The 27,783-nt window shown below is 44.4% G+C and overlaps 1 protein-coding gene across 7 annotated transcripts in view; it reads left to right on the forward strand.

Moving 5' to 3' along the window:
• The window catches only part of Cab39l (calcium binding protein 39 like), a 105,433-nt gene extending 78,792 nt beyond the window's left edge, over positions 1-26,641 (forward strand). For 6 of the 7 annotated variants that reach the window (XM_048448199.3, XM_048448190.3, XM_085698611.2 and 3 more), the window contains 4 exons: positions 7,597-7,656; positions 9,709-9,774; positions 15,300-15,443; positions 17,075-17,854. In XM_048448199.3, the coding sequence (XP_048304156.3) occupies positions 7,597-7,656; positions 9,709-9,774; positions 15,300-15,443; positions 17,075-17,305 (501 nt within the window). In that variant the 3' untranslated portion in view covers positions 17,306-17,854. Of the gene's footprint in view, positions 1-7,596; positions 7,657-9,708; positions 9,775-15,299; positions 15,444-17,074; positions 17,855-24,723 lie in introns of those variants that run through there. The other variant, XM_048448182.3, reaches the window with a different exon arrangement.
• The last annotated feature ends 1,142 nt before the right edge of the window (positions 26,642-27,783 follow it).

Genomic DNA, 27,783 nt, shown 5'->3' on the forward strand with positions numbered 1-27,783 from the left:
TTACTTGCACCTTAAGAACCTGCTTAGCATATTCTGAGAATGTTTGAAGACAAATAGCAGTATATGAGCTCATGAAAGCTAAGTCGGGGAAGCATCAGAAAATGGGAAGAGTCCAGAGATGGCTACAGACTGGGCTGGGAAACACAGAAGTGGGGACTGAAGGAAAGGAAAGTTGCTCTAGGGAAAGGAACAAGACTGGAGTGCAGTGGAGGCTGTGATGATGTGAGACTGGTGAGCAAAGTCAAAGTGTGGTCAAGGGGAAAGCAAGTCTGAGCAGCTACCTGGGAATATTACGAAATAATGGAAATTGAACTGACAAGAACCATCAGAAGAATACAGATTAAGATGATGGAAGTAATGATAGTCACTAACAAGTGTATTTGCTTGGTAGCCATGCCGAATCTCTGGGAGCTATAGAAGAAAGGAACTGCAGGCTGGCCTGCAGTAAACAACTTGGGGCTTGAAGGAGGGCCAGCACAGCCCACTAGGGTATTTGGCTCTTTTCAACTAGTCTGCATGAACAGGAAGTCTAGCAAGACTGAGGATGCGGGGCAGGGGACTAGTTCAGAAGTCAGGCCTAGTGTATGAGAGTCGGTGGTAAATGACAGAACCAAAAACAGCAGACAGATTCAGAGCTACACAAAGTGCAGCTTATTGGGAACTCACGGAAAGAAGCACGTCTTGGGCGGCAGGGAGGGAGAATTCTTGTGCCTCGGGCAGGAGGAAAGCTATGCAAAAGTGAGCTGTGACCAACTGAAATGTACTTGACCTTTCTCCAAAACAATTAGCATGTCAGGCGTTAGTTAGGAAACAGTCCAGACACAGGTGGCCATCAATAAAAGCATGGCCAATTATCTTAACAGTTTGATTTACCCTTCTGACTTTGGGAACTCCTTTGGGTTCCCAGACAGGCAAAATGTTTGTAACAACTAAGACTTCTGTAGCCATCTTGAGCTGGTTCCATCCAGGGGAGAATTAAGGAGACCATGAAAATCAGAGGAAGACATGCAGTGTAAAGAAAAAAAAAAAAACTGGGAAGACCGGGGACAAGGAAGGAGAGATTCTGGGAACAAACTGCACCAAGTGTGGAGGCTTCGAAGGTTTATTACCAAAACACACAACTGAGCCTCTGAAAGGGCAAAGCATTCTGGCTGTGGGTCTGTGTATTTGCTTCCATCTGCTAGATGATGAAGCTTCACCGATGATAACTGAACAAGGCCTGGATCAATGAGTGTACCAGAATGTCATTAGGAGTCATTTTATTGCTACATTCCTTTAGTAGAACAGTAGTTAGTATATGGTTTTCTCCTAGGTCCTTGGCCTATCTTACCCAGGTTCTTGGCTACCCAAGCAATGTGGAGTATAGGTTCCATCTCATGAAGTGGACCTTAATTCAAATCAAGTATTGATTGGGTACTTTCACAAGCTTTATGCTAGTATTGCACCAGTGTTTCTTGAAGGCGGGGCAACATTCTAGGTTGAAGAATTTTTAACTGGGGTGGTATGTACCTTTCTTCTTTGCTAGCATGCAGAGTACCTTCCGGTACCATGAACATTAGTCAATAGGTGTGGTGAAGGCTCTAGGTAGGCACTCTTGATTTCTCCATGTTCAATGGATTGTGCAGGTGTCGTCTTTAGCACTAGGTTTTTACCTTCAGTTTGTAGGAGCCACCAATGGCCTGAGCAATAGCCTGCGTTGTTTGGGTGTTCCCGTGGGACCCCTTTGGCTAAGAACTCGATTAGATATACCCTTTTCCTAATATTGGCAGCTTCCTTTGGTAGCAAGAGATGGGCAGTTGGGTCTCTGTCTTCCCCATTATTTCTCAATTTTATTTAGAACCCCTTCATATATGTGTATATTTTAAGAAGCTTCTACTGTATTACATTTTCATATTACATCTCAAATAGCTTAGTTTTATCTGGCCCTCTCTATATTCCCTCCCTTGCCCAACCCTCTTTCCTTTCCCTCCTTGTTTTAATCCTCCTGTTCCAGGGCCCCTCTTCATCCATCCCTGATTATCTATTCTATCTCCCCCTCCTAGGGAGTCCATCCTTACACCCTAGTCTCTCACACACTACCTAACCTCTGTGACTGTAGGGGTTGTCGCTTGCTTATGAATGACTTAAAAGTTAATACCCACTTTTAAATACATTTCTGGGTATTTTACTTAGAATAATTTTTACTTAGAATAATTTCACCCATTTACCTGAGAATTTAATAATTTCATTTTTTAATGACTGAATGTTGTTCCACTGTGTAACTGTTGCTTATTTTCTTTATCTGTTCATCCATACACAGATATCTAGGTTGTTTCCAATTTCTGTCTATTGTAAATAGAGCAGCAGTGAATATACATGGTTAAACAAGTGTCTCTGTGGTAGGATGGGTTCTTGAGTTAGATTGATTCCCCATCATCCTGAGAAACCGCCATACTGATTTCTGCAGTGGATGTTCAAGTTTGCAGTCCCATTAGCAATGGAGGAGTGTGTCCTTTACTTCACACCCTTACCGGCATGAGCTGTCATTTGTTTTATTGATCTTGCCCATTCTGATGGTTATAAGATGGAATCTCAAAGTAGTTTTGATTCATATTTCCCTAATGGCTAAGGATGTTGAACATTTCTTTAAGTGCTTCTCAGTTGTTTGAATTTCCTTTTTTGAGAACTCTCATTGTAGATGTATAACCCCTTTTTAATTGGGTTATTTTCTTGTTGTCTAGTTTTTAACTTTTATATATATATATTTTAGATATTAATCCTCTACTGGATGTATAGTTGAAAAAGTTCTTTTCCAATTCTGTAGCCTGCTGCTTTGTCCTACTGACAGTGTCCTTTGGCATACAGAAGCTTTTCAGTTTCGTGAGGTCCCATTTATTAATTGTTTTTAGTACCTGAGCTACTGATGTTCTGTTCAGAAAGTGTTTCCCTGTGGTGATATGTTTAAAATTGCCCCCCCCATTCTACATGGCAACCGTCCAGTTTGACCAACAGCATCATCAGATGCCATCTCTTTTCCAGTGGATATTTCTGGCTTCTTTATCAATAGTTAGGTGTCCATTGGTAGACTGATTTCTGGGTGGTTTGACCTTGCTGGCCTCTTATTCTGCTCCAGGATAACTGCTGTCCAGGTCAGTCAGTCGTGTCATCGTTGCCAGCTGTTTGCCCCTCACATTGTCTCCGGTTCCCTGGCACTGTCTGCAGTAGGGTCCTCTTCCTCTAAAAGGTCCCCTTGCAGCCATCCACCCTTCCCTCCAGGACTCCCGCTGACTCGGGCATTTCAGTTCTGGCGCTCTTTGCCACCCCTTCACCCTGTGTCACTGTCCTTGAGCCTGTGAGTTTCATTTTCCTCCTGTGGGATCTGGAGAAACCGCAGCAGGTGGCTCCTCCCACTGACTGTCTACCCCGCCCCCGCTGTCAGGTGTCTTCCTCATCTCACACCACTTTCTCCACGGCCGACTCAGTAGGAATGTCAACGGCAGATTTTTTTAAAGCTTAATATTGATACTGTGAAGAACTTTCCCTTATCAAACCAAATGGTTAGGAAATAAAGTGAAAGAATTCACTCAGTGATTTTTTTTTTAATTTAAAATTCTTCAAAATTTCACTTGTTTTTACTTTGCATGCTTCTACCGTTTCCTTCTTGAGTAGGATTCAAGCTAATGTTTCTGCATCTCCCCCCTCATATTATATTATGATCTATAGTAAATTAACAACTGTGTACATAGGCATGCACATGCAATATGATCCCTGAGTTTTAGCACATGGTCTCCATATATATGAACTTGAGGGTTTGTTGATGTGTTTATCATATGCTCAGAGACTGATGCAGTGGTTAGAGAGCCCCCACAGGTGCACAGCTTACAGCGTCTGCTGCAACCCATAAAGATACACCTTCTGCTTTCTCTGAGCATGGAAAATTCCCTAAACTGCACAGGGGCTCCTACCAGATGTGGGGAAGGAGCTGCAGCTACAGATGAAGATCCCATATCTGCTTAGAGATTGCCCCAAATGCTCTGCAACAGCTTAATGTCTCCTGGATGTCCTGACACAGAACTCATTAGAAAGGACCCCAGTCGGGTAGGAATGGAGCCCCCATAGAGTGTTTCCCTACTTGAAAGCCCCGGTTCCAAAACAGTTCTCAGTGCTCTGCTCCACGAAGAAAAGTTTCACCATATCAGCAAAGGGACCAGTCAAGTTAAAGGCTCATGACGTTGTGGTTGAGCTTGAAGATTGTAAAACTACAAATAGCCTCCTCTCATCTTCAAGAAAGGGTATTCTAAGAAAGACAGAAGCTTGCTGAGCTACACAGGCCTGTCATCTCAGTAGCTGGGAGGTAGACGCAGGAAGATCAGTTCAAGACCAGCTTCAACTACATAGTGAGTTTGGAGCTAGCCTTGGCTGCATGAGACAAAGATGTGAAGAAAAATAAACGGTTGCATATTATTTATATGAACTCAAAATGGTGAAGTACTGTGGAAAACAGTATGGACAAACCTCAGAAATGTAAAATGGGATTATTATAAGACTTAACAGTCCCATTCATGGGTATTGACAAAGAAAATGAAGTGTGTTGAAGAGTAGTTACTATAGCATTGTTCACAATAGCAGGGAAAGGAATCAGCCTGAGTGTCCACTGACAGACAAGTGAATAAATAAATGAGGTAGTGCCTGGTGAGAGGCCACTGCGAGCCTGGCATCCGGAATTTTATCCCCAGAATGAAGCCACATGAAAAGTCAAATGTGGTGGCATGCATTTATGATGGAAGCACCTCAGTAGTGAGATGGGAGGCAGAGGGAGGAGAATCACCCAGAAGCCTGGAGTGTGCCGCTCAGTAAGAAATGAGAGAATACTGCTCAAAACAAAGGTTGAAGGCAAAATAAAAACAGCTCCCCAAAATCGTCCTCTGATGTCCATTATTGCATTGTCCTGACACACACCATATACACATCATACACACAAACACAAAAGAAAGGAAAATGTGTTGTACACCTGCAATGGAGTACTATTTAGCTATAAAAAGAAAGAAATCCTGCCATTTACATCAACGTTGAGGAACCTCAAGGAATTATGTTAAGTAAGTAAGACACAACAGGAAGATAAATGGCATCGTTCATATGTGGAATCTAAAGATATTAAACTCATAGAAGGAAAAACCAGAATGGTCCTGGGGTAAGAGATGGTCTGGGGATACAAGATTTCCATTAGGTATACAAATATATGTTGGTTTATTATGGAACATGTTGGTCCCTGTTAATAGCAGTGTGTTGTGTTGTGAAAATCACTAAGAGTGTATTTTTTGTTATCAGTGCAAATAAGCAAATATATTAGGTAATGCATGTGCTAAAATTACCTGACTGCATCATGTGTTACCTTTCCACAGCTTTGTATGGCAAAATACTTGAGATACCCAACCGAAACTTCATCTTAACTTACAGCTTCAGAACATGGTTAGCTGGTTGGTACTTTGGGGCTGTGGTGAACAAAACCTCCTGGCAATGAGGGTGTGGTGGGGCAGTGCTGCACGCTTCAGTGTAGACGGAGAGTGGCAGTGCTGTCCCTTCAAAGTCCCCACTCTGTCCAGCTGAGCTCTTGTGTTTATAGCCACTAGTCCCACCCAGGCGGTCAAACAGCCTGAGCCTGAGCCAGCATAGTGAGACTTCATGTCCCTCCCTCCCTCCCCATACCTCAGGCAGCAGCACTGCACTGGCATTTGGGACCATTTAACCCGCGGTCTGTAGGTGATCCTAGCACCATGGGGAGATGATCCAAAGCATAGCAAGCCACAGACCAGTGCACACTGCGCCCGAATATCATCCACATACAGTGAATGTGTTTACAGCCAACAAATAAGGTTGCTTAAAAGCTGTGCAAAAATGCTTTAACCAGTCTCCTTTTTTATTATTTAAATAGAAGTAGGGGGCTAGAGAGATGTCTCAGGGGATGTCTTCAGAGGGACCTGAGTTTAGTCACAAGCACCTTGCCCAACAGCTCAGAGCAGCCTGTAACTCTAACTCCAGGGGATCTGGTATCCTCTTCTGGCTTCCATGGCAGCTCCACTCACATGCCCCTCCCCTCCCCCACCTACTGTGTGTCAGGGGAGGGGGAGAATTTTTTAATTAACTGTATTAAAGTATTATACTTTATTCTGGGCAGGTTAAAAAAAATTGTTTTTAATTAAATTTTTCACATAACCTAAGTTGGGTATTTAGCCTCTAAGTATATAATAGAAATTAGATGAGGCATTTTTTTTTTCAAACATTGGGGTGAAATAGGGATATGATTTAGGTGTGAGTTAAAGAAAACCAGAAGTTCCTTCATGGTTTTTTGCAGTTTTCTGCAAATTTATGTCTATGGTAAGATGAGATTGATTCTCTTCAACCCTGAGAAAACACATTACATAACTCAGTAACTTGCAGTGTGTGTCTATCTCATGACCTGAGGGCAGGTAGACAGTGCTGAGGAGACATGTCAGATGTCACGCCTGTGCTTCTAGAGTCCTGCTCTCGCCATCTGGGGTGGGAGCAGAGATGGCTCAGTGGGTCCAGCAGGTGCTTCACGGGCCTGGCCTGAGTTCAGCCCTCAGAACCCACTTCAGGGTGGACGGATGAAGCAGCTCTGCCGAGCTGCCCTCTAATCTCCACATGAGTGTGTGGCCTGCACGCCTCTCCCCAGACTGTGCACACAACCGCAATAGTAAAGTATAAAAGTAAGTAAATAATTGAAGTGGTTAAGGGTCTGGGGAAACGGTCCAATGTTTTAAGAACATAAAATATCTGAGTTGCCCACATACCTACCTGTTAACCCCAGAGCTGTGAAGGGCAAGAACAAGAAGACCACTGGGGCTTGTTTTCCACCAACTTCAGTGAGAGACCCTTTCTTAAGGGAATAGAGTAGAGACAGAGCAGGACCCAACATCATCCTCTGATCCCCCCACCCATACATGGGCAGGTGCACTTCAGCACACATTTGTGCATACAAAACACACATACATGCGTGCGCACGGACACACACACACACACACACACACACAGTGGTTAGGAAAGCGATGAAAGATTAGAATGTTGGGAAATCTTTTGTATTAGTTTTTGAGGTCAGGTTTTGTGTCATTCAGAATTCTTGTTTGACAATTAGTTACAACAAGGCGCTGAAGCATGCATGTGTCTCAGATCTCTATGCTGAGGCTGAGGCAGAAGGATTGCTGGAGCTCAGCCTATGTGGTATGGGGCTTGACAATTAGTTACTGGCCTTGATAAAGATCATCAGACTTTGTTTGCATGTTGATTATAATCATGAAGTAAAAATATTCTGTAAAGTTACCTCATAGATGTGTTTACCACTTAAATTTTATTTCTACTATTTAAACACTAGATTTGACACTCAGTGTTTTGCCATTGTTTTCATCTGAAACAAATTTGGACTTCATATCTTAAGGTATGGATGGAAATAAGTTTGTGTTGTAAATGAAAATGTTCTTTTCCAGCTTCTGTGTTTGAAGTGAATCAATTTATCAACCCATAGAAGCAAAGATTATCCTCCATTTTAATAACAAGGTCACTAGCTATAGTAATATTTCTTCATGGCTTGTTCTTTTTTAGGATTTGTTAACCAGACATAAAGTGTTGGTAGCGGACTTCTTAGAGCAAAATTATGACACCGTAAGTAAAGTCATTTTTAAGACTTCTTTCTTTTTCCTTCTTGTTTGTTACTCATGGCTGGCTGTTTAGATGGAACCTGCATATAGGTAGGAAATGAAGAAGACTTGGGGTCTGAGCTGACAGTCTCAGAGACTTATAGTTCTAAGACCTGAGAACTAAAGACCTGTGTCCTTTGAAGCCAGAAATTTGCAGGTCTAGATAACCAGGCTTGAGGCCTATGCCTCTGGGTTCAGATTGCCCATTGGAAGGAAGTGTGTTCAGCATAGATATCCGGTCTTGTCTGCTTTGGATGGGTGTTCTCCTCTTTGGCTGCTGTCACCCCACTCTGAGTCCTAGCCCCATATGGTGGCTGTAGTAGAAAATATTTCTGCAGTAGATGGGTGTCACAAGGAAATGGAGATGGACCAGAAGGAAAGGCTGAGAGGGACGGTGAGAAAGAACCAGGACTCTGGCTCCACTGTATTTATATTTTAGATTCACAGTGAGCATAATTTGCCTGGTGAACATATTAATCTATAAAATGTCAAGTGTTGGTCTTCTTTTTGTTGCTGTGACAGAATATAAGAAGAATAACTTAGTTTATTTTGGAATATGGTTTCAGTCCATGGTCACCTGGCTCTGTTACTAGACCTATTGTGGGTCAGAGCTTCATGTGGAAAGCATGTGGCAATGGAAATATACTCACCCTATGGCAGCCAGGAGTCAGAGGAGGAGTCCAGAGACAAAATGTACCCTGAAAAAGCATGCCCCTGGGGTTGGAGGGGATGGCTCAGCAGGTTTAACATGAGGACTGGAGTTTGGGTCCTCAGAACCCACTTAAAAACTCAGATGGGCCTAGCAGAACCCCAGCAATCTCAGTGCATAGGAGACAGAAACAGATGAACAGACAATCCTTGAGACAAGCAGACTAGCCACTAGCTGAACTGGTGAACTCTTGGTTCAATAAAATACTGTGTCTCAATATATACTGCAGAGCAATCAAAGAAGACAGCCATCAACGTGAACAAACATACATGTACACTACATACACACTCAGAGAGAGAGAGAGAGATCATGACCTTTAGTGGCATATCTCCTCCTAAAAATCCATTCAACTATGACTTTATCAAGAAATTAGTCTATTGATGAAATTAACACTCTTATTAATAATCATTCTTATTATGATTGGGGGGGAGGGGCAGATTTCCAGTACATGTACTTTTAGGTAAAACCTCCGTAGCTGAGCTATAATGTTTTCCCTGCGTTCAAGAGAACAAAATGGCTTATGAAAGAGAATAGTGTCGTGACTTTAATCTGAGCTGCATACTTGTACTTCTCAATTCTAAATCAAAAGTTTTGTTGGGTATGCACATAAGCCTATCACTCAGCCGCCTGAGGCTGTCCTGTCCCTCTCTGTCCCTTAGGTTTTTTGCTTCTGGCTGTTTGTTCCTGCAGCTCTAATGTTCTCTGAATGATGTGCCCACAAATGGAGGGCAGTGGATAACAAGCTTCCCCCACTGCTGTGCTCTGTGCTCCCAAAGGCTCTAGCCCATGACCAACGACTACATTGAGATGCAGCAAGATCCATGTCCCGGGGTCATGGCTTTTTGTGAGAATGGTGAAAGTTCACACAAGCCAATAGGAGTGACATGGTCACTGTCTAGCAATGGTCACCCAAGCCTCACCTGTTGACTCCTATTGACATTATGGATTTGACAGTCCTAAGCAAGCCCTAAGTATAGTTTACTCTTTTCACAAAGTGTGGACCTGCAGCCTCCAAACTATAGAAACAGATTTCTTTAAAATGTGTTATCTTGAAGCTTTTAATAGATTTAGAGGATTCAAAATTATTCCATCTTTCAACTGAATTTCTGGTTTGTAGAACTAATGGTCAGCATGGATCCCATATGCCTTCAGTTTCCTGTCCTGGTCCTGTGTCCAGATGAGGAGTAAGCTGCTGAGCCCTCTGTGTGCAGCAGTGTTGGGGCTCGGTCTGAGGACCTCTGGAGGAGTGAGCACACTCCTGCTACAGAGGACACTGCTGCTCTTACAGACTTCCTTTCTTCTTCTTAGGTCTTTGAAGAGTATGAGAAACTGCTGCAGTCGGAGAATTATGTGACTAAGAGACAATCTTTAAAGGTAATAGCAGATTTCCTTAAGTCCTTGTAAGCTGACATCTTGCTAGCAAACAGTGTCTACTCTGCATAAGTAAATACAGAAAATTCAGGGTCCTTCAGTTTGAGAAGTAACTCAACGGTTATGCTTTGTGCTCTGATTGAGCTTTGCCGCAAAATAATGGAAGTGTCCTACTTCGGATACTCTGGAAGCAACAACATGAATAATAAGTATATGCTGAAGTCAGATGTGGAGTATTTTACTTAGGAATATTACCAAACCTAAGTTGACATAATCAGAACCACACGGTTCTCTCCTGAGAATATTTTAGAGATGAAGAGAAAGAAGCTGGCCACAGTGACTGGGATGGAGGTGACTGTCGGGAAGACCTGTTAAAGCCCCTAGAAATCACGCCAGTGTACCTTACAACAGAAATGGGAGAATGAACCAATCCAATGCCTCTGCTGCATCTCTGTGCAGGACACTCAGAGAAGTGACAATTCCAAAGTATAACACACAAAACACAAATATTTAAATTCCCCTCAATGCTTTTAGTTTGGAGATGATAAACCTAATGTTTTCGAATGGGAACAGCTCTTAGCTATGATACAGGCTTATAGAGTTGAAATATCATGGGGATTCTAAATTAGGAGAAGCGTTTCTCTCCCAGGGTTGTAACTATTTTCCTAAAATACATTTGCCAACCACATTTCATTGTCAGAACACTTTTTATCAGCTAGTAATCCTGAGTCAGCCATGCAGTTTGTTTGCCTTCTAACTGCTGCGCAGCTCACTTGGGATGTCAGGATGGTGGTGACCACAGGATAGACAGGGTATATACTCTCAATATTCGATGCAATTTTAAAGTAAGGTAATGAACTAAGTCTGTTTTGTAATACTTCTCCATTTCTTCTCCTGTGGTTTGCTTTAGTCACGCTGTGTTTCCCTTTATTTATGCTGTCATTGCCCCAGCTTCTGACTTAGTTGACATCAGTTTTCAGCCAGTCATTCAGCACTTGTTATTGAGGTTCCCCTTGCATAGAAACCAATGAAAGGTGACCCATTTAGAGAAACTTTGTCCTGTTCCGGAGCTCCTCATATTGAGGCCAAGGAACTGACCTTAGACAGAGCAGTGACCTCAGAACTGTTGTACTATGTCCAGAGATGTGCTGAAGCCCCCTGCTTAACTGTCACTACTGAAAGTTCTGAGACGAGGAATCTTTGTGTTTAGTTGTGAGCTCCACTGGGTAGCTCCAAACCCGCGCTCACATCACTGGTCCTGGTTAAATGTGGAAAAGACCTTGTGGGGATTAATGGGGCTTAACAGGAGGGAGATGAGAGTAGGGGCTAAAAGTAACAGCAAAACAGTAAAAGTAACACAGAGTTGTCACTGAGCAAATTTAATTAGCAAGACAATTAAGATGTGCCCCAATGTCACAGCTTTAGACCCATCTAAGGGCAGAAGGACAGGCAGAGGAACTAAAGGACAGAGGCGCTGGAGGGGAGTGGCCACGGGACTAGTAGAAAAAGTGAGAGTGCCCTCAGACCAGCATGAGAGCTGCCTGAGAGCAGTGGTTCTCAGCCTGGGATCACAGCCCCTTTTGAACTGAACAGACCACTCATGGGGTTCGCATGTCAGATACCTACACTGTGATTCCTAACAGTAGCAAATAAAGAGTTATGAAATATCAGGGAAAATAGTTTTATGGTTGGTCACCATGACATGAAGAACTGGATTAAAGAGTCACAGCATAAAGAAGGTTGAGAACGGCTGCCTTTGATATTTCCCAAGTTCCTCTTTGTTTGTTTGTTTGTTTGTTTGTTGAGACAGGGTTTCACTGTGTAACTCTGTCTGTCCTGGAACTTGCTTTGTAGACCAGACTGGCCTCGAATTTACAGAGGTCTGCCTGCCTCTGCCTCCCGAATGCTGGGATTAAAGGCGTGCACCACCATCGCTCAGCCTCAAGTCCCTTTTGTCAGTGTGAGGCTGACAGATACTGAGCCACAGTAGAGTTTGTATGACACTGAGTGATTGAACCAAATTAAAAGAGGAGGTCTTTGGACTTTATTCTTGATCTTAAAATTTTATCCTTAAACCATTTTCAACAATGACCAGAAACCAGACCAAGCCTTTCCTGTCGCTGAGACCTCAGGCCCAGTCAGAAAGCTCTCCCCCTGGCCTGTCTTGCCTTTTCTTTCTACCAGGTTGTCTCCCCACCCACCTCTCCATTTTTTTTTTCTCTAACTGGCTTTGCCCCATCTCGTTCTCTTTTCCTGTCCATATTTTAATAGATTAGAGCAGAGCCTTACTTGTTGTAAGAACATACTGGCTTTTTAATTTATTTGTTTATTTTTATAGTACGGGGGATGGAACCCAAGGGCCTGGGTCAATAAGCTCCATTGAGCTCCATCCCTGCCCAGAAGTATGAACTATAGGTATTTGTTCAATGAATCAAACTAAGTTCTTCAAGCAAATATTGCTAGTCATGAACCCTAGAATTCACCTTCCTTAGAGTTCGGTCTCCAGAAGGGTCCAACAATATTCTGTTGGTAAAACTGGGATTGGTGGGCTTATGAAACTGGTTCCAACAGTGCATGTCTGCACCCAAGAGTAGAACCTACCCATCCAGCACCTGAGTGATGATGTGGGATCCCCCCATATGCTGTGGTTACCATTAATGAATAAAGAAAACTGGCTTGGCCTGATAGGGCAGAACAGAGGTAGGTGGGGAAAACCAAACTGAATGCTGGGAGAAGGAAGGCGGAATCAAGAAAGAAGTCATGCAGCCCCACCGCAGACAGATGCCAGAACTTTACATGGTAAGCCACCGGCACGTGGCCATACACAGATTAATAAAAATAGGTTAAATTCATATATAAGAGTTAGCCAATAAAAAGCTAGAGCTAATGGTCCAAGCAGTGATTTAATTAATACAGTTTCTATGTTATTATGTCAGGGCTAAGCAGCCAGGAACTAATTAGTAGCCTCCTTCCAACAGAGTGATGGACAGCAGAATGTGCAAGAAGCTCTCTGTCCTTGTGGCCTCAGTGCCCTTCCCCTGCTCAGAGGTTGTCCACTCAAGCCTGGAGCAGACTTTTGCACCTAGTTCAGAAACACCTGTAACACTCCCTTTCCTACTGATTTACAAACTTCTGTAACACTCCCTTTCCTACTGATTTACAAATGTTCCTGTGTACCCAAGAGCATTGTTAATCTCCCAAGACCTGCTTTTCTTGTCCGAATTCCTTTCTAGACCAGGTATCTCAAATTTGGCGGACACACATGATAAAGTCGAGCATTGCTTGATGGGACGGTGAGGAGCAGACTAAAGTGTGTGTCAACACACAGAGCTATGAAAGGGCAAGTTGGCTTCCGAGTGCTGGCTTGTAAGGCAGGGATGCTGCAGAAACAGTGCTGCGTCTGCCGCCCTTGCAAGGGAGCTGGAGGGTGGTGGACTGAAGTGGTCCACGTGTCAGCATCAAGCTTACTCAGCCTTGCTGCCTCCTCTCTCAGAGAAAAGTGGTACTCTGGGGAGCTCTGCTGACACCAGCGTGATTTTTCCTTTGAGGAATCAGATGTATGGCCACAGTAGCTGCTGTCCCTGTAACCACATTTACAAATACGGACCCTGTAAGGTTGTGTCTGTGATGTCCCATAGTTGTAGGAAATGAGAAGTGAAATAGTTGCAGGGGCAAACAGCTTCATCGTATAAACTGGCTGAAGTGCTAAGTCAGTTTCTGGTTCCAAAGCGTTGGCTACCCACTGCCTTTTGTCAATCATGTTCTAAAGTTTCCTAGACTTTGTTGGTCTTGGGATGCTTAGACTCCTGGGCCAAGAAAAAGTAATTAAGAGAGAGATTCCTTTCCCTCATGTGCTGGAGCTTAGGAACTTATTCCTGACCTCCTTCAGAAGCCTGGCATTTAATTACTAGCAAGAAAGATTGTAATTAAAAAGAAGCTTGGTGGAATTTTTTGGTGCTTTGGTCAATTTCATTAAAATAGCATGTTTTGGAGGAGAACCTCTTAATTACACTAGCTACATGATTAAGTAAAATGCGGATGTGTTCCCTTTACTTAGAATAATACTGCTTTGTGGTGTGTTGTATTGCCCTACTGTGCTTCACCAATGTCCTTGTCACTACTGATTAAAGTAGATTGTCAGTTAATGGCCAAAAGACTTTAAAAAACTAAACATACTGTTCACATGTTAATTAACACAAAGCTTGCATAAGCATGGCCCCCTAAAATAGAAGAATAGAGAAATATTTATTGCCTGCAGCACTAAGGACAACATGGGAGTCATTCCAAAGTAATGCCCTAATTACTAATTCCAAAGTAATGTTGAGTTAGAGATATAAGCTACGCATATCCATGAATATCCATGTAGGAAATCACTTTAGGGGTGGGTGTACTACTGAGCATGCTTAATTAAAAATGCATTCCTGAACATGCTTATTTTAAGGACAGCTAGTGATAGCAGTTTTGGAACACGTTGAGCTCAAGGTCATGGGTATTTTGTGTGTCTGTGAGAGAGAGTATAGGATTCTGGAGACACAGGGCCCTGAGCGTGCTGTGCGAGTGATCCTCCATCTAGCTATACTCCCGCCCTTCGCTTTTTCAAGTCAGGGTTTCCTCAGGGAGCTTAGGCTGACCTTGAACTTGTTTCCTTAAGTGTACCACACACCTGGCTAAAGTTGTAAGCTTGTATGAGCAGAAAATAAAATTAGAATTACTTAATCCAATTGAAGTCATAAATGGAACCTCAACAAATCCTTACTGAAGAATCAGTATAAATTTTTATGTAAAAAAATTTTATAGTATACTTATTGTATGTAGTATGGGGGCTTCTAAAGATTAATTTACATACTAGTATATCATACATTTAGAACATTCTCATTTCTCTTCTTCCTCTAGTTCCCTCATTTTCCCAGTCTTGACTTTCCTCTCCATGGTATATGTGCATATGATTTTCTATATCTGTATAAATGGGAGAAAACAGGAGATTTTTGTCTTTCTGATCTGTTTTGCTTAGTGTGGAGATCTCCAGTTGTTAACAACTTACTTCTAGCAAACAACTTACTTTATTCTTTTTTATGACTAAATGAAATTCCACCGTAGAGGGATTTTGTAGTTCAGTTGGTAGAGTCCTTGCCTAATGTGCACAAAACTCTGAATTCAGTCACCAAGAGTACATAATCCAGATGTTAGGACACATGCCTGTGACCCTAACACTAGGGAGGTAGATCAAAATTTCAAGGTCATCCTAACTACGGAGTGTGTTCTAAGCCTGCCTGGGCTATGTGAAACATTTCTCAAAAAAAAAAAATCAATTGTATATGTGTATTATATTTTCAATATGGACTCAAGTGTTCTTCCTGCCTCCACCTCCTGAGTAGCTGGGGCTGCAGCAGGTGCCCTGCCGCTGTACCTGGCACACACCTGTCATTTACAGTGCTTCACAACTCTGCAGACCAGCCTTGGGTTTTGATTCCATCCTGGTGAGCTGTATTTGAAGAGTCGAATAATGGCTTTGGCTTTGTGTCTTGCAGCTGCTAGGCGAGCTAATCCTGGACCGCCACAATTTTGCCATTATGACCAAGTACATCAGCAAGCCAGAGAACCTGAAACTGATGATGAACCTACTCCGAGACAAAAGTCCTAACATCCAGTTTGAAGCCTTCCATGTCTTTAAGGTAAAGAGCTGATACCTGACTGTGTTTTTCTTCAGCTGTGAGATGGCAAAGTACCTGTTTTTTTTCCTTTCCTTTCCTTGGGAGAAAATGAGATAATCCTTTTGTTTTGCAAACTTAGACTATATTCTAATCTAATTGCAGAAAACCAGTGCTTTGGTTCTAGCCACAACTGGGCAAATTTAAATTTGCCTCTGGTCTTTGCATAGAACTTTAGAGAAGTTTGACATCTGCAACAAGCTGGCCCAACTGCAGAGGGTCTGCCGTCCAGTATCATGCAGTAAGATAAGCAGTTGTTTTCAAATTAACATCCACTGAAAAGTAAATGATGTTTGACCTGCCTGGTAAAGGCCTCTTTAGTATTCACTAGAAGCCAAGAGGATGGGGAAATTCAGCAAGGCCAAGCTTTGTGGCTCTGCCACCATACTTAGCAGCTCAGTGCTTCCCTCATACGACCGGAGAGATGGCTCACAGGTTAAGCACTGGCTGCTCTTCCAGAGGACCCGAGTTCAGATTCCAGTACCCATCTGTGGTTGCTCACTGCCATCTGTACATTCCAGCTCCAGGGGATTTCATGCCTCTGGTCTCTGGAGGCACCTGCAGTCATGCACATGCCCATATGGAGACACACATACCTACACATAATTAAAAAGAAAGACTTATTTCCCCCACAGATTACAAGTGCGATCCGAGAGTAGCTAGAATGGAAGACCTAAGTGCTGCTGCCTTCTGCTTTCGCCAGTCTCCTCTCTGACCCCGAGGGACGTCCTGAGGCTGGGCCCAGCTCCCAGGGCTCGTTTGTTACTGCTTTAGAAATGGGAGTCTTTTTTCTAACATTGAGTAATAAGACTATCCCCTGAAATTTTAGATAATAGACTTAAATCTATACAGATAGAAGGTAAAAGTTAGTTTGTCATCCTGGACTCCTAACTACTGTGGACACATGTCCTTCGGCTGTATTGGCAGTATCCCACTAATATATCCTAGTTCATCACATCATGCTGTGCCATACGTGAACATTTGTGCCATGTGTAACGTTGGAACAGTAGACATCTTCCTTAGTCCTTGGGCATATTTATTCTAGTCTGAATGGCCCTGAACGGTGGCTAACTAATTGCATTTCTTACTACTATAAGGTGTGTTGCAGTTCACACTCTGCATCCGGCCAGCTTTTGCCAGGTTCAGGTTGTTTTCTCGAAGTTGATGTGTAGAGTAGATATGAAAAGCTTAGTGAGCTCCAAGAAGTTTTGGTCTTAAAGGTGTATGTTCAGGGACAGAGTTCTTTGTCTTTTAGTGGAGAACATAGCAGTTTATAAGGCTGTAGTTGCTTTGACAAGTTAGAAACTTAATATTTCTAGATATTTCCAGATATTTTCCAAGAAGCCACTAGAATAATTAAAATGTTAACTTAAAATTTTCATTTATTTCCACAATTGACAAGCTGATTTTTTTTTTTTAATTTGAAAACTTGACTCTGCCTAGATTTATAAATTGCAGGCCCAGAGGAAAGGTGTGGGGACAGGGGAGGTGTCCAGCAGTTGCACTGTGGTTGAAAGCAGGCCAGGCTAGCGATGTACAACTTGTGTGTCTGAGGTGCCGCGCGACATCTTACTCTACACTCTTCTCTGTGTTAGAACTGTCTCCTGAACAGTAAGCCAGCAGTGAAACAAAGAGTGAGCGTGTGGTTCCGGGAAACTCCCAAGTGGCCGAGAGCGGCAGACGAGCCTCAGACTCTGCTGAGGAATGACAGCACAGAAAGCCCTGTGCCAGGCCGCCCTGTGCCTGCGGGTGTGCACCCATCAAACGAGATGAGATCTGCTGTCATCTCATCTTGTTCAGAAATGCATAAATATAGGAAGATTTAGTATGTGGCCAACCAGAAATGGCCTGCTCCTGTCCCTGGACAATCTGAATTTCATTTCCCTAATCAGTTGACAGAGTAGGAACATTTAAAAGTGTTGACCACTGTTTGCTTGTGTGTGTGAACTGGGCCTACCCTGCACCTCAGCTTGTTCTTCCGCTCAAGCATGACTTGTTTACTTCCCAAAAATAATTTTTTGCTATTTAGAAAAGCAAAAGTCCCAGACCTTTTCAGTTTTTTATGAATAGGTGCCCTCCCCTCAAAGGGTCCTCTGTAGAGCTACACAGAATCTGGGACAGGCTCCTGGAAATGCCTTCGCAGGCCGGCAATGCCAACCCCATCACCTGGCTGAGTTCAGGGATCCTGTGCAGCTCCACTTCAGGACGTCCAGGGCCCTGGACAGTGCAGCTGCAACATGGGAAATCCTGGGGTGAGAGTCAGGAGAAGCAGTCTGGGTTGTGCACCAGTGCCAGCGGAAGGCATGGGCATATTCACCTGCTTTTGTATTTGAAAATGAAGTGCTTACATTAAAAACGAAGTTACTGGGCTCTGAGGCCTGTGTCTTTGTATCCTTGCTGTCCCAGAAAAGAACTTGAGCCGCTGTTAGCTCACCTCTCCCCGCTCCGTTCCTTTCCAGTTTCCCCAATAACAATGCCACTTCCCACCAAACTTTGAAAGGGGTTTGCCTATGATGTGGACTCACCCCTAAAGCCACTGGAACTCAGATATGGCCAGTGAGTGACAAGAGCAGTCCTGCATACACCATGCTTCACTCAGGCCCCCGTTACTACAGACGGACATGTGTATGAAAACGTCGGGTACAGAAGGCAGCCTGACAGTCCAGCGGAAAGTTAGTGCACAGTGCCTCTGGACAGGAGTAGCTTTGCCACCAGTAGCTCTGGAAGGAATGCCAGACCATAGGTCAGCTGCTGAAGAGCCAGCCATGAACCACTCACTTCCTTGAGGACAACCTCCCCCATAACACCTGCTCTGTTGGCAGCAGCTCCAAGGACATTCCTGGACTAAGTGAGCTGGAGAACTGGCAATGATTTACTAACGTCCCATATTGTAACAGTACCTGAAGGCTTGTGCATTTGGGCGTGGTGGTGCATACCTGATCCTCTTAGCTCCTCCAAAGGCTGAGACAGGACAGTCGCCTGAGTCCAGGTGTTTGGTGCCACCCTAGGCAGCTAGTGAGACTGTCTTAAGACACACAAACTGTTTATAGTACTGCTGGTTTAATGTTTCAAGGCACGCTTTTAAACAGTGAGTGTTCGACTTCACGCTGTCCTCATTTGGTGTTGCTTGACTCCGTTCAGTTACTAACACAGGCAGAGCAGGGAAGTGAGAACGCGCAGTCAAGACGCTGCTTCTTCCTATTTAAAACATGCTTCCCTTAAGAGATTCATAAAAGGTTTTCTTTGCAGTGTGTGTGTGTGTGAGAGAGAGAGAGGGGTGGGGAGGGAGGGAGGAAGAGAGACAGAGAGAGATTGATTTTTAAGAAACAAAAAACATAAAGTAGAGTGGATAGGATCTGGGAAGAATTGGGGGAGGGGAAAAATAAATTCAGAATATATTTTATAAATTTTTCAACAACAACAAAAAAGAAATTCCTAATGTAAAAGCAGAGCATATAGCTTAGTAGGGTTCTGCTTGGTGTGAAAGTACTCAGAGCGTCCTAAAACATTTTTAGGAGAATAAAAAGTGAAGCCTGTATTTAGTACCTGTAATGCAGAATAAGAAAATAACCATTTTTTTTCTATACTGGAAATTGAGCCCAGGACCTCATGCATGCTTAGCTATTACTCTACAACCCAAGTAGGCTTCAGTGCTAGAAAATTTTAGGTGGCTTTTGATATAATTTTGAATTGGATACATAATCTACATTATTTCCCCAGTTGTGTGAAGTCTCCAAGATGTATCTGAATACCTACCTAGTCAAAGGCAGTACTGGCAGGGCATCATCTGTGTTGGCAGTGCTTTCCCCAGCGGAAGATGCCTCTCGCCCTCCTAAAGTTAGGCAGGTGGAGGACCCTCATTTTGTGACTGAGGAAGCTGTTTGTGTGGGAGATTCAAGGACAAGTTTATTAGCATACATTCTCCACTGCACCTCATCGCCTAGCTGTGGGGCTTTAGTGTGACACTGGGTATTTGGGAAACAACTGTGTGGTTTGGTGACAATTTAAGAAAGGAGATAAATAATAATGTAGTCAGCAATTACTGTGTGAGGGTGACTGCCAAATGTATGTGAGCAGGAATTGCCTCCATTAATCCTTCTCAAAACTCAGCAATGTTTTGACAATAAGCGTGTGAGGAACTACTGCAGCCGCAGCATGACCAGGTCACGAGAACACTGTGCTGGGTTACATATTGTCATTGATTAGACTGTCTATTGATAGGAGGTAGGTGGCGGGGCGGGGGGGGGGGCACAGTAGATGTGACTGCTGGTGAGTGTAGGGCTTCTTTGGGGTGACAAAAGTATCTTAAAGTTGAATGTGTTGACACACAATTCCTTGACCATACTAGAAATCATTGGGATATAATTTTTAAATGGACAGACTACATGGAATATGAATTATGTGTCGATATGATTGGTTCTAAAACCTTTAAAACCTAAATGGCTTGCAAGTCATCAGAAAGCCTCATATCCGTTCAACAGACTTGCAAGGCTTGATTTATATGAGTCAAATTAATATATTCTATATCTCTAAGTAAATTCCTAGAGACATCCAAGGACAATATGAAGAAAGCTGAACAAACTTGAGAAGGAAGGTCAGAGGCACTCCGGTTCTCTTGCCCTGCTCTTTGCTTTTGAAGCTGTTTTACAGAAGTGTTGTGACCATACACTTCACCTCCCTCTCCTTGCTCTCGTCTGTGGGTAAGAGCACGCACTTTAAACCAAAGGCGTGCTCTGCTTGCATGTGGCACAGCTCTGGCATGGCACCAGCAGTAGCCATCACCTGTACCAGTGCTCTGAGCCTCACCTAGAGAGCACAGCAGGCAGCCTCTGCCCAGCCCACCCTCTCCCTATAACGATGAGAGTCTACGGCATATACAAGTCAGCTAGCCAATTCCCAGTGAGTCCACCCTGGCTTTGTTCAAGTGGAGACAGCTCTGGCGTATACAGAGACTCTGTGTTGAAGGCTTGTAAAGGCTTGTAATAGTCCAGCTGACCAGGAAGATCACGAGTTCAAGACCTGCCTGGGTTATAGAATGGTTTCAGGAGCAGCCTGACCAATGTCGTCCCAAAAAGCAAAACAGGGCTGGCATGTGTGTGACCAAAGGCAGAGGGCTTGACTATAATGTGTGAGGTGTTACCTTCAACCCCTGGTACCGCAAAAACAAAACAAAAAGGCAAAAATGCAGATTGATAGAACAGAGTACATACCCATGTGTAAAATAATGCAAGCTCAGTTTTCTTTAAGATAAAAACTGCGTAAGCCTTTCTTCGTAGTGAATCTGTCTGAGTGGAGGAGTTTAGAGGACTGAGTTAGTATTATTTATTGTGGTGCTGGGATGTAACCCGGGGTTTTACAAGATCTCCGCCACTGTAGCTGCTCTACTTACTTCACGTGTCATTTCCCTGGTTTCTCTCCTCATCACAACGAGAGAGCAATGACAGAACAGTGTCTCCGTTGTGGGCGCTCTGGGAGTCAATTTCCAGCCTGCTGGCCTCTGCCACCCTCGCTTCCTGCCTTGGTGTTCAGGGAGTCTGGTCATCCATGGCATGGCACCTCCCTTGTAGAGCTTGGCCAGTCATTCTGTAACAGAAGCAAGCTAGCCGTCTCTAAGATCACCAGTTTGTGTGTGTGTGTGTATGTGTGTGTGTGTGTGCACGTGCGTGTGTGTGCACGTGCGTGTGTGTGCGTGCATGTGTGTAAGAATGGCTACTTTATTTTTACTTCTATGGAATGGACTTGTACATGGGCAGCTCCATGTCACATGTACAAAGTCCTCCTGTGCCTCATCAGCTCCAATCCTTCCTGGTGAAAAAAAAAAATTTGGATGAGATCAGTGAAGGTGTATGCAAGGCTTAATATTCATAAGAAGCATTCGAATCTAAAATAAAGAATAAAATATTTTGTTTCCTGAATTAAATATTTGAATGTGGCTACTGCCTTTTCCTCTGTGCTTGAAAACTCCATAAATTACATTTCTGAGACCTGTCATGTAAACTGAGGGATGCAGGCCATGAGACAACAATCCAGAACACAACAGGCAGTTTTCATGTGTTTACATTGGTCTAGCGGGACTTTGAAAATCGCACATATTTTAGGATGGGAGCTACAACGGCTATTCTGTACACATCAGTCAGCAGTGAGCTCCCACCCTGAAGTCTCCTACACGTCACCTTGTGGTCCTGCCACCGCACCAGTAAAGCCTTAGACAGTGGCAGTGTGAGAGTCTAGTGACAACTGCCTTCTGAACAGAGGGCTCGGGAGTCATCAGCAGAAATACAAGGGACAGTGTTGAAGCTTTCAAGCCTCCTGTAGGTTTCTGCAGGTTTGCGTCTAGGGTGTGTGCTCTAGAGTTCCTCCAGCATGCCTGCCTGGTTTGTCCAGTGCGCTAGTCTCGCTCCTTTGTAAGCAGTGCTTCTGTGAGTTATTTCTGTAGTTCCCACAGAACGCCAGGCCGTTTGTAGTGAGAACTTTAGCGGCTCTCCTATAAACAAATGTCAACCAGAAAAGGCCAGAGAGTGACTGGCGATTCCTACCACACTCACGGGTATTGTGTGAACAAGACTGGAATGCCTTTTCTGTAAGTAAATTTTAGTTTATTGTAGCAAAAGCCATGTCTATCAAAATTCATATGTCGACTGTTTGAAAGGGCAGAGCTGTGCTTACAGTTGTCACCCCCACAGATTATGTCAGTGTTCCAGCACCCCAGAAGGAAACCCTGTGCACTAGGCAGTCTCTCCATTCCTTTCTCCGCTACACTTGGAAGCCACCAGGCTGCTCTTCACTCTGTGGGTCCGCCTGTTCTGACAGTTGTATGCATGGAGTCAAATCCATGTTGTGTCTTGTTCAGCACATTGTTCCTTGTGATGTCCATGGCGGACCCCACAGCGTGGGTATCATTCATCTGTTGATTGGTACTCAGGCTGTTAACACTTGGGCTGGTGACTGCTCCTGCTGTCAGCACTGAGCACAGGTGTTATTTGGACATTCCTTTTCCCTGTGTTGACAGCATGTTTGGGTCACACGGTCACTTGCTGCTTAGCTGACCAGGTAGATGCCAGACTTTTCCATGGCAGCTCCACTATGTGCATTCCAGTTTGCAGTGTCTCCTGTGCTCAGCACACATTTTCTGTTTGATATGTCAATGCCTGTACATCCTACTGCAGTGTGACCTGCATTGCCCTATCTCTTTTCTTGTGGATTACTGGTCACTTTTATTCCTCAAGTCCTTTGCTCCGAGGATATATTATGCCTTGTTGAGTTATATAGTTCAGATATGAGATCCTTAAGATTATGACCTGCAGATCCTTTCTCCCTCCGTCTTAACAGGGTCCTGTATACCAAAGAGTTAACTTCAGAGCCGCTCCTCTGATGGGTAGGGCCATGAGTGTGTCCTCTGTTGTTTTCTCCAAATGTCTTAGTAGCTCTTAAGAGTCCTTTGGTTCATTTTTAATAATTTTTGTGTAGGGTTTGAGGTGAGGACCCAGCTTCATGCTGTAATATTTTTTATCTGAAAAGTGTTGAACTTTGTCAAATTCTGAAAAAATTGAGATGACCGTGTGGTTTTCCTGCATTCACTCAGTGTGACATCAGCTTGCTAGGGCATGACAGAGCACTAAGAGCAGAATGTATTCTCTCCCACTTCTGCAGACCAAAGTCCAAGGCTGAGGTATCAGTGAAGTCGGTCCTCGAAGGCTTCGAGGAGAATCCTTAGGTCCTCTCTCCTAGCTTCTGGTGCTTGCCAGCAGTCTTTCCTCGTGGGCACATCAGTCCATTCCTCTCTGCGCCCATGTACCTCTGTATCTGAAATTCCTTGTTACCAGTCATGAGATTGGGGTCCTTTAACCCAGTATGATGTCATCTGAGCCTGATGAATCTGTAACGTTCATGTTGCCTCAGAAAATGACACCTTCAGTGCTGAGGGTCGGGCTGTAAATGAATCTGGAAGGGGAACACAGTACACCTGGTGTTTCACTGTCTTAAGAGGAACTAAGTTTTACTTGGTCACTCTGTACGATTCTGTTAATTGCCTTTTCATTCATAGGGATATTGACCTTTGAGAGCTCGCTTTGTCTGGCTTTATGTCAAGGTATTGCTGTCCTCATAGGATGGGCTAGGAATGCTCCTCCTCCTTTGAAAAATTGAAGAAACACTACATTCATTTTTTTTCTTTAAATGGTCGATAGAAATTTTAACAGTTGAAAGTCAGCTGTCCTGAGCTTTTCTTTGTTGTGGGTTTTGGTTAGGTTTGCTGAAATTTTCTATTTCTTGAGGAATTTAAATATCTTTCTCAGCTATCTGTGGTGGTTAATATTGCTTGTCCACTTGACAGGACCTAAATAACTGAAGAGACAAGGCTCTGGGGACATCTGTAAGGAACTACCTAGATCAGTTTGCCTGAGGTGGGAAGCCCCACCCTAAATGTAGGCAGTGTCTTCCTGTGGGCTGGAGTAAGGGACTGGGTGAGGAGGGGACAGGAATGCTGGCCTTGCAGAGACCAGGAACTAGGCATTATCTGGACTGGCCCACTGCTCGTCGACTTTTGTTTCAGCAAAGTTGCTAGCAGTGCTTCACTCTAAGTTTAACCTTTCAGAATCCAGCTCCTAACAGTCTAAGCAGAGGCTTGACAAAGTGCTTCATCTCACGAGCCAGTTTCTGGCTTAGTCATTTCTCTGTGGGTTTTCTCTCCTCTGCCTCGCTCCTTTGTTTATTGCTTTGATTCACTGCATTTCCTAGTTTCTTAAAGTGTGAAGTTAGCGCTCTTCAGAATGTAGGCATTTACAGCCACGATTTGCCTGCCTGAGTGCTGTTTCTCACATTTTCATTTTCACTTGTCTTAAGGTGTTTACTAATCACCTTTGTGCTTTCTTTGCTCTGGTAGCTAAGAGGAACCTAAGATACTGTGTAACCAGGAGGCCCAAGGCTGATCCTTGTCACCCATGGTTCTGGACCTGCTGGGTGGAAGTCTCAGGAGCCTCTTCCTGGACTGTGTGGGCCCCTGGCCCTCTAGGGATTGAGTCACTGTGGGTAGCAGTGCTAGAGACTGTTCCGTTACGAGCCGTAAGGACCAGGGAGACCATGGCCTTCTCGAGGGAGCCTGTGCTGCTTCCTCCTGCTGAGGAAGCAGATGCTCCAAGGCTGGTGATGAAGGAAACAAGCAACAAGGATTATTGAGTCATATTCCTGTCACTGGCCTGTGAATCATTCCAGAAAGACATTGCTCAAATGTTTCCCTCTGTTTTAGGTGTTCGTGGCCAGCCCTCACAAAACGCAGCCTATTGTGGAGATTCTATTAAAAAATCAGCCCAAACTCATTGAATTTCTGAGCAGCTTCCAGAAAGAAAGGACAGATGACGAGCAGTTTGCTGACGAGAAGAACTACCTGATTAAACAGATTCGAGACTTGAAAAAACCAGCCCCGTGAAGATGGACCCTACCCTGGCAGCTGTTTGTCTCCCTTACCCAGTGTGTGCAATGCTGTTTCAACAGTTTCTATTCTTGGGGAGGCTTTGGAGGTGCCTGTTTCCTCAACTGATTGTTCAGGGTAGATGGAATATAAACATTTGAATGGGGAAAAAATCAATCTAGAATAATATATTCATTTTAATCAAATCTCTGATTGCTTATATGGAATCAGCCATTATATTAAACATTGATAAAAGCAAGAGTAATTCCAGAGCTGGACCCTGGATCAGCCAGGCCACCAAGTAGAAGGATCACAAGTGTCTCTTGGGACAGAACAGGGAGGGAACCCTGTCTGTGTGTATTCATTTAGACAGGATTTTTCAGACACCAAAGAGACAGGAGGTGGGGCTGTATGTGTGTACACTTTTACCTCTGCCTGCCACCTCCAGTAAGTGACTCCTGGCTTCCGGAGGAACAGTGCTCAGTTTCTGCTCGCTGTCCCTCATTGTGTCCCAAGCCTGATCCAGGGCTCACGCCCATTCCCACTGTCGATGGCTAGCCTGGGAGCGACTGAGGACCAGGGGAGGTCAGCGAGGGCCACAGGGGCAGAGAGCATCCATGGGTGTGACTTTCAGAGGAGAGATGCAGACAGGTGGCTGTAGAGTCCACTGCTCTGTGCGCCCCTCAGGAGGGTCAGTGAGTGTGGGGGTATTTCACTAGCATCTGTTGTTGTGGGAAGAAGGCTTTGTGGTAACTGGAGAGGTGGGAGTCATAGTGGATGCAAGCTGTGGGGCCAGAGGGCTGTGGTTGGCTTTCATCAGTAGAGGGAGACGTGATTCATGCATAAAACTTTCTCAGATGACTGAAGGTTCTCTCTCATCCAGTTTGTTCTGTAATAAACTGCACTCTGTAATTGCCCACCGGTGTCTTCCATGAGAAGCTAAAAAGCCTGAAAGAGTTGCTCCCAGACACCCTCTTGTGTGCTAGAGTAACTGAGGCGCCCATCTGTGCCCCACAGGCATAGAAAGAAAAATTAATTTAAGTCCATGATTTGCTTTCAGACCTCAAACCTCTGAAAGGGAATTTGAAAGTGTTATTTCCCAGACGCTAATGCTGCAATTGCTTGTCTGCTCTCCATTACCCGAGTTCCCATGGCCCTTAACTGCTGAGAGACAGGAAGGGAATGTATTCTCCAGTGCAAATGCCTCTAGTGGGTTTTCCATCCAGAGAATTCCCTGGCAGGGCCCTTTGCCTTCTGCCCAGGGTTCAGGTATATTGCCTCCGTGCAGCCCCTGTGACCTGTGTTCTTTAGTCATAGGAGTCAGATTATTTTTATAATATTCCCTGATAGTATAGAGCCCCTTAGAATTTGACCTTTCTGGATTTGCTTATTTGATTAAAAGAGATTAAAAAAAAAACTTTTAAAATGTGTTTCTGTAGCATCATGGAACACGGACAAGGCCATGTACTAATTTTATTTCAGTTAAGAACATGTATTTTCCCTGCATTTGAATTGACTCACTTCCAGCATCCCTTTACCAAGGCTGTGTGCCTGCCCAGTGGGAAACTGTAGTGCTTGAGATGCTCTGCAGTCAGTGAGGTGGCCGGGGTGTTGGTTTGAATTTGTAGGTTATTCGCTCCAAAAGGGCACTGGAGCTCCCTCACGATGTGCGCACACACTGTAAGACTGGAGTTTGGAAAAGGTCACATTTAATAAGAAGCACAACTTAAAGACTGAATAAAAGCACCACACACTCTGTTGGTCTTGTTCCTCTCTCTTTACCCATGCGGGTTCTGTTGGATTCTTGTCCTGTCTCCAAACAGGAAAGGGCCCAGGCCAGGAGTACCCCAGGGCCACACTGAACCCCCCAGTGCTACCATCCAGTACACTGAACACAACAGAGACCCTATCTGCATCCCCTGACCACGCACTAGCCACTGTTGTAGCCTCCTCAGTTAGGAGCCATTCCCATCAACAGATGTGGAAGTCGTAAGAAGAATGTTCCAGACCTAGGGTGGGACATGCCACACAGGCGTGCGGAGTGACCTGAGAAAGGCCGTGGTGTTGGAGCTACGTGGTGCTCTCCTGCTGAGACCTGGGAGGTTCTCAGTGTCAGGGTCTTGGAATGCAGCCAGTGGGGATTGAGATCACAATGTTCTTGGATGCGGCTCTTGGCTAAAGCCAGGCATCTGCCCAAAGTTAGGACTGTTCTTGGAGAAAAGGCCGGGAAGCAGCACACGCCCCTCGTAAATGTTCTTGACTCCAAGCCTCAGCCATTCCTCATCCTGCGGTGCCTCTGGGGAATGATGTGTGAGCATCTCAAAGTCTCCATCACTAGCCATGCTAGCTGTGTGAGCCACGGTGGCTCCTGAAAAGCCCACAAGTCCCAGGAGTGGTTAGGATATGAAGGGAACAGAATTCAAAACCACCACAATTGTTTTCTGTAGTGTGTGTATTCACTGTCAAATTATGGACTTAATTATGACATCCTCATGCGTGTGTCATACACTTTGAGTATATTCGTGACCCTCACCTTCCATCCCCTCCCCGTCCTGCTGCTCCCCTTCCCTAATGCTCTCCACCGTGAACTGTTTCAGTCTGCAGACGACCATGGTAGCAGAGACAGCATTTTATGTGTTTGGGTTCTTTTCCTGCTTACCTGCCCGTGTGGTGTGAATAGCCACACCTCCTCACTGGCACTCCTTCAGGGAGGTTTTGGATATTGTAACGAGAGCACACCCGCACCGCACCTTTGGATAAAGACCTTGGAAGGCTAGACTTGGTTTGCCTGGGGCGACTGGACAGGCTGAAGGCTGTGTACAGGAGTGTGATTTAGTTTTGAAGTATGGGGAATGTCTGTGTGTGTGTGCCATGATTAAAGCCTAGCAGAGCTAAGCC

The sequence above is a fragment of the Myodes glareolus genome, chromosome 12, assembly GCF_982192425.1.
Source record: "Myodes glareolus chromosome 12, mMyoGla1.1, whole genome shotgun sequence".
NCBI classification, from domain to species: domain Eukaryota; kingdom Metazoa; phylum Chordata; class Mammalia; order Rodentia; family Cricetidae; genus Myodes; species Myodes glareolus.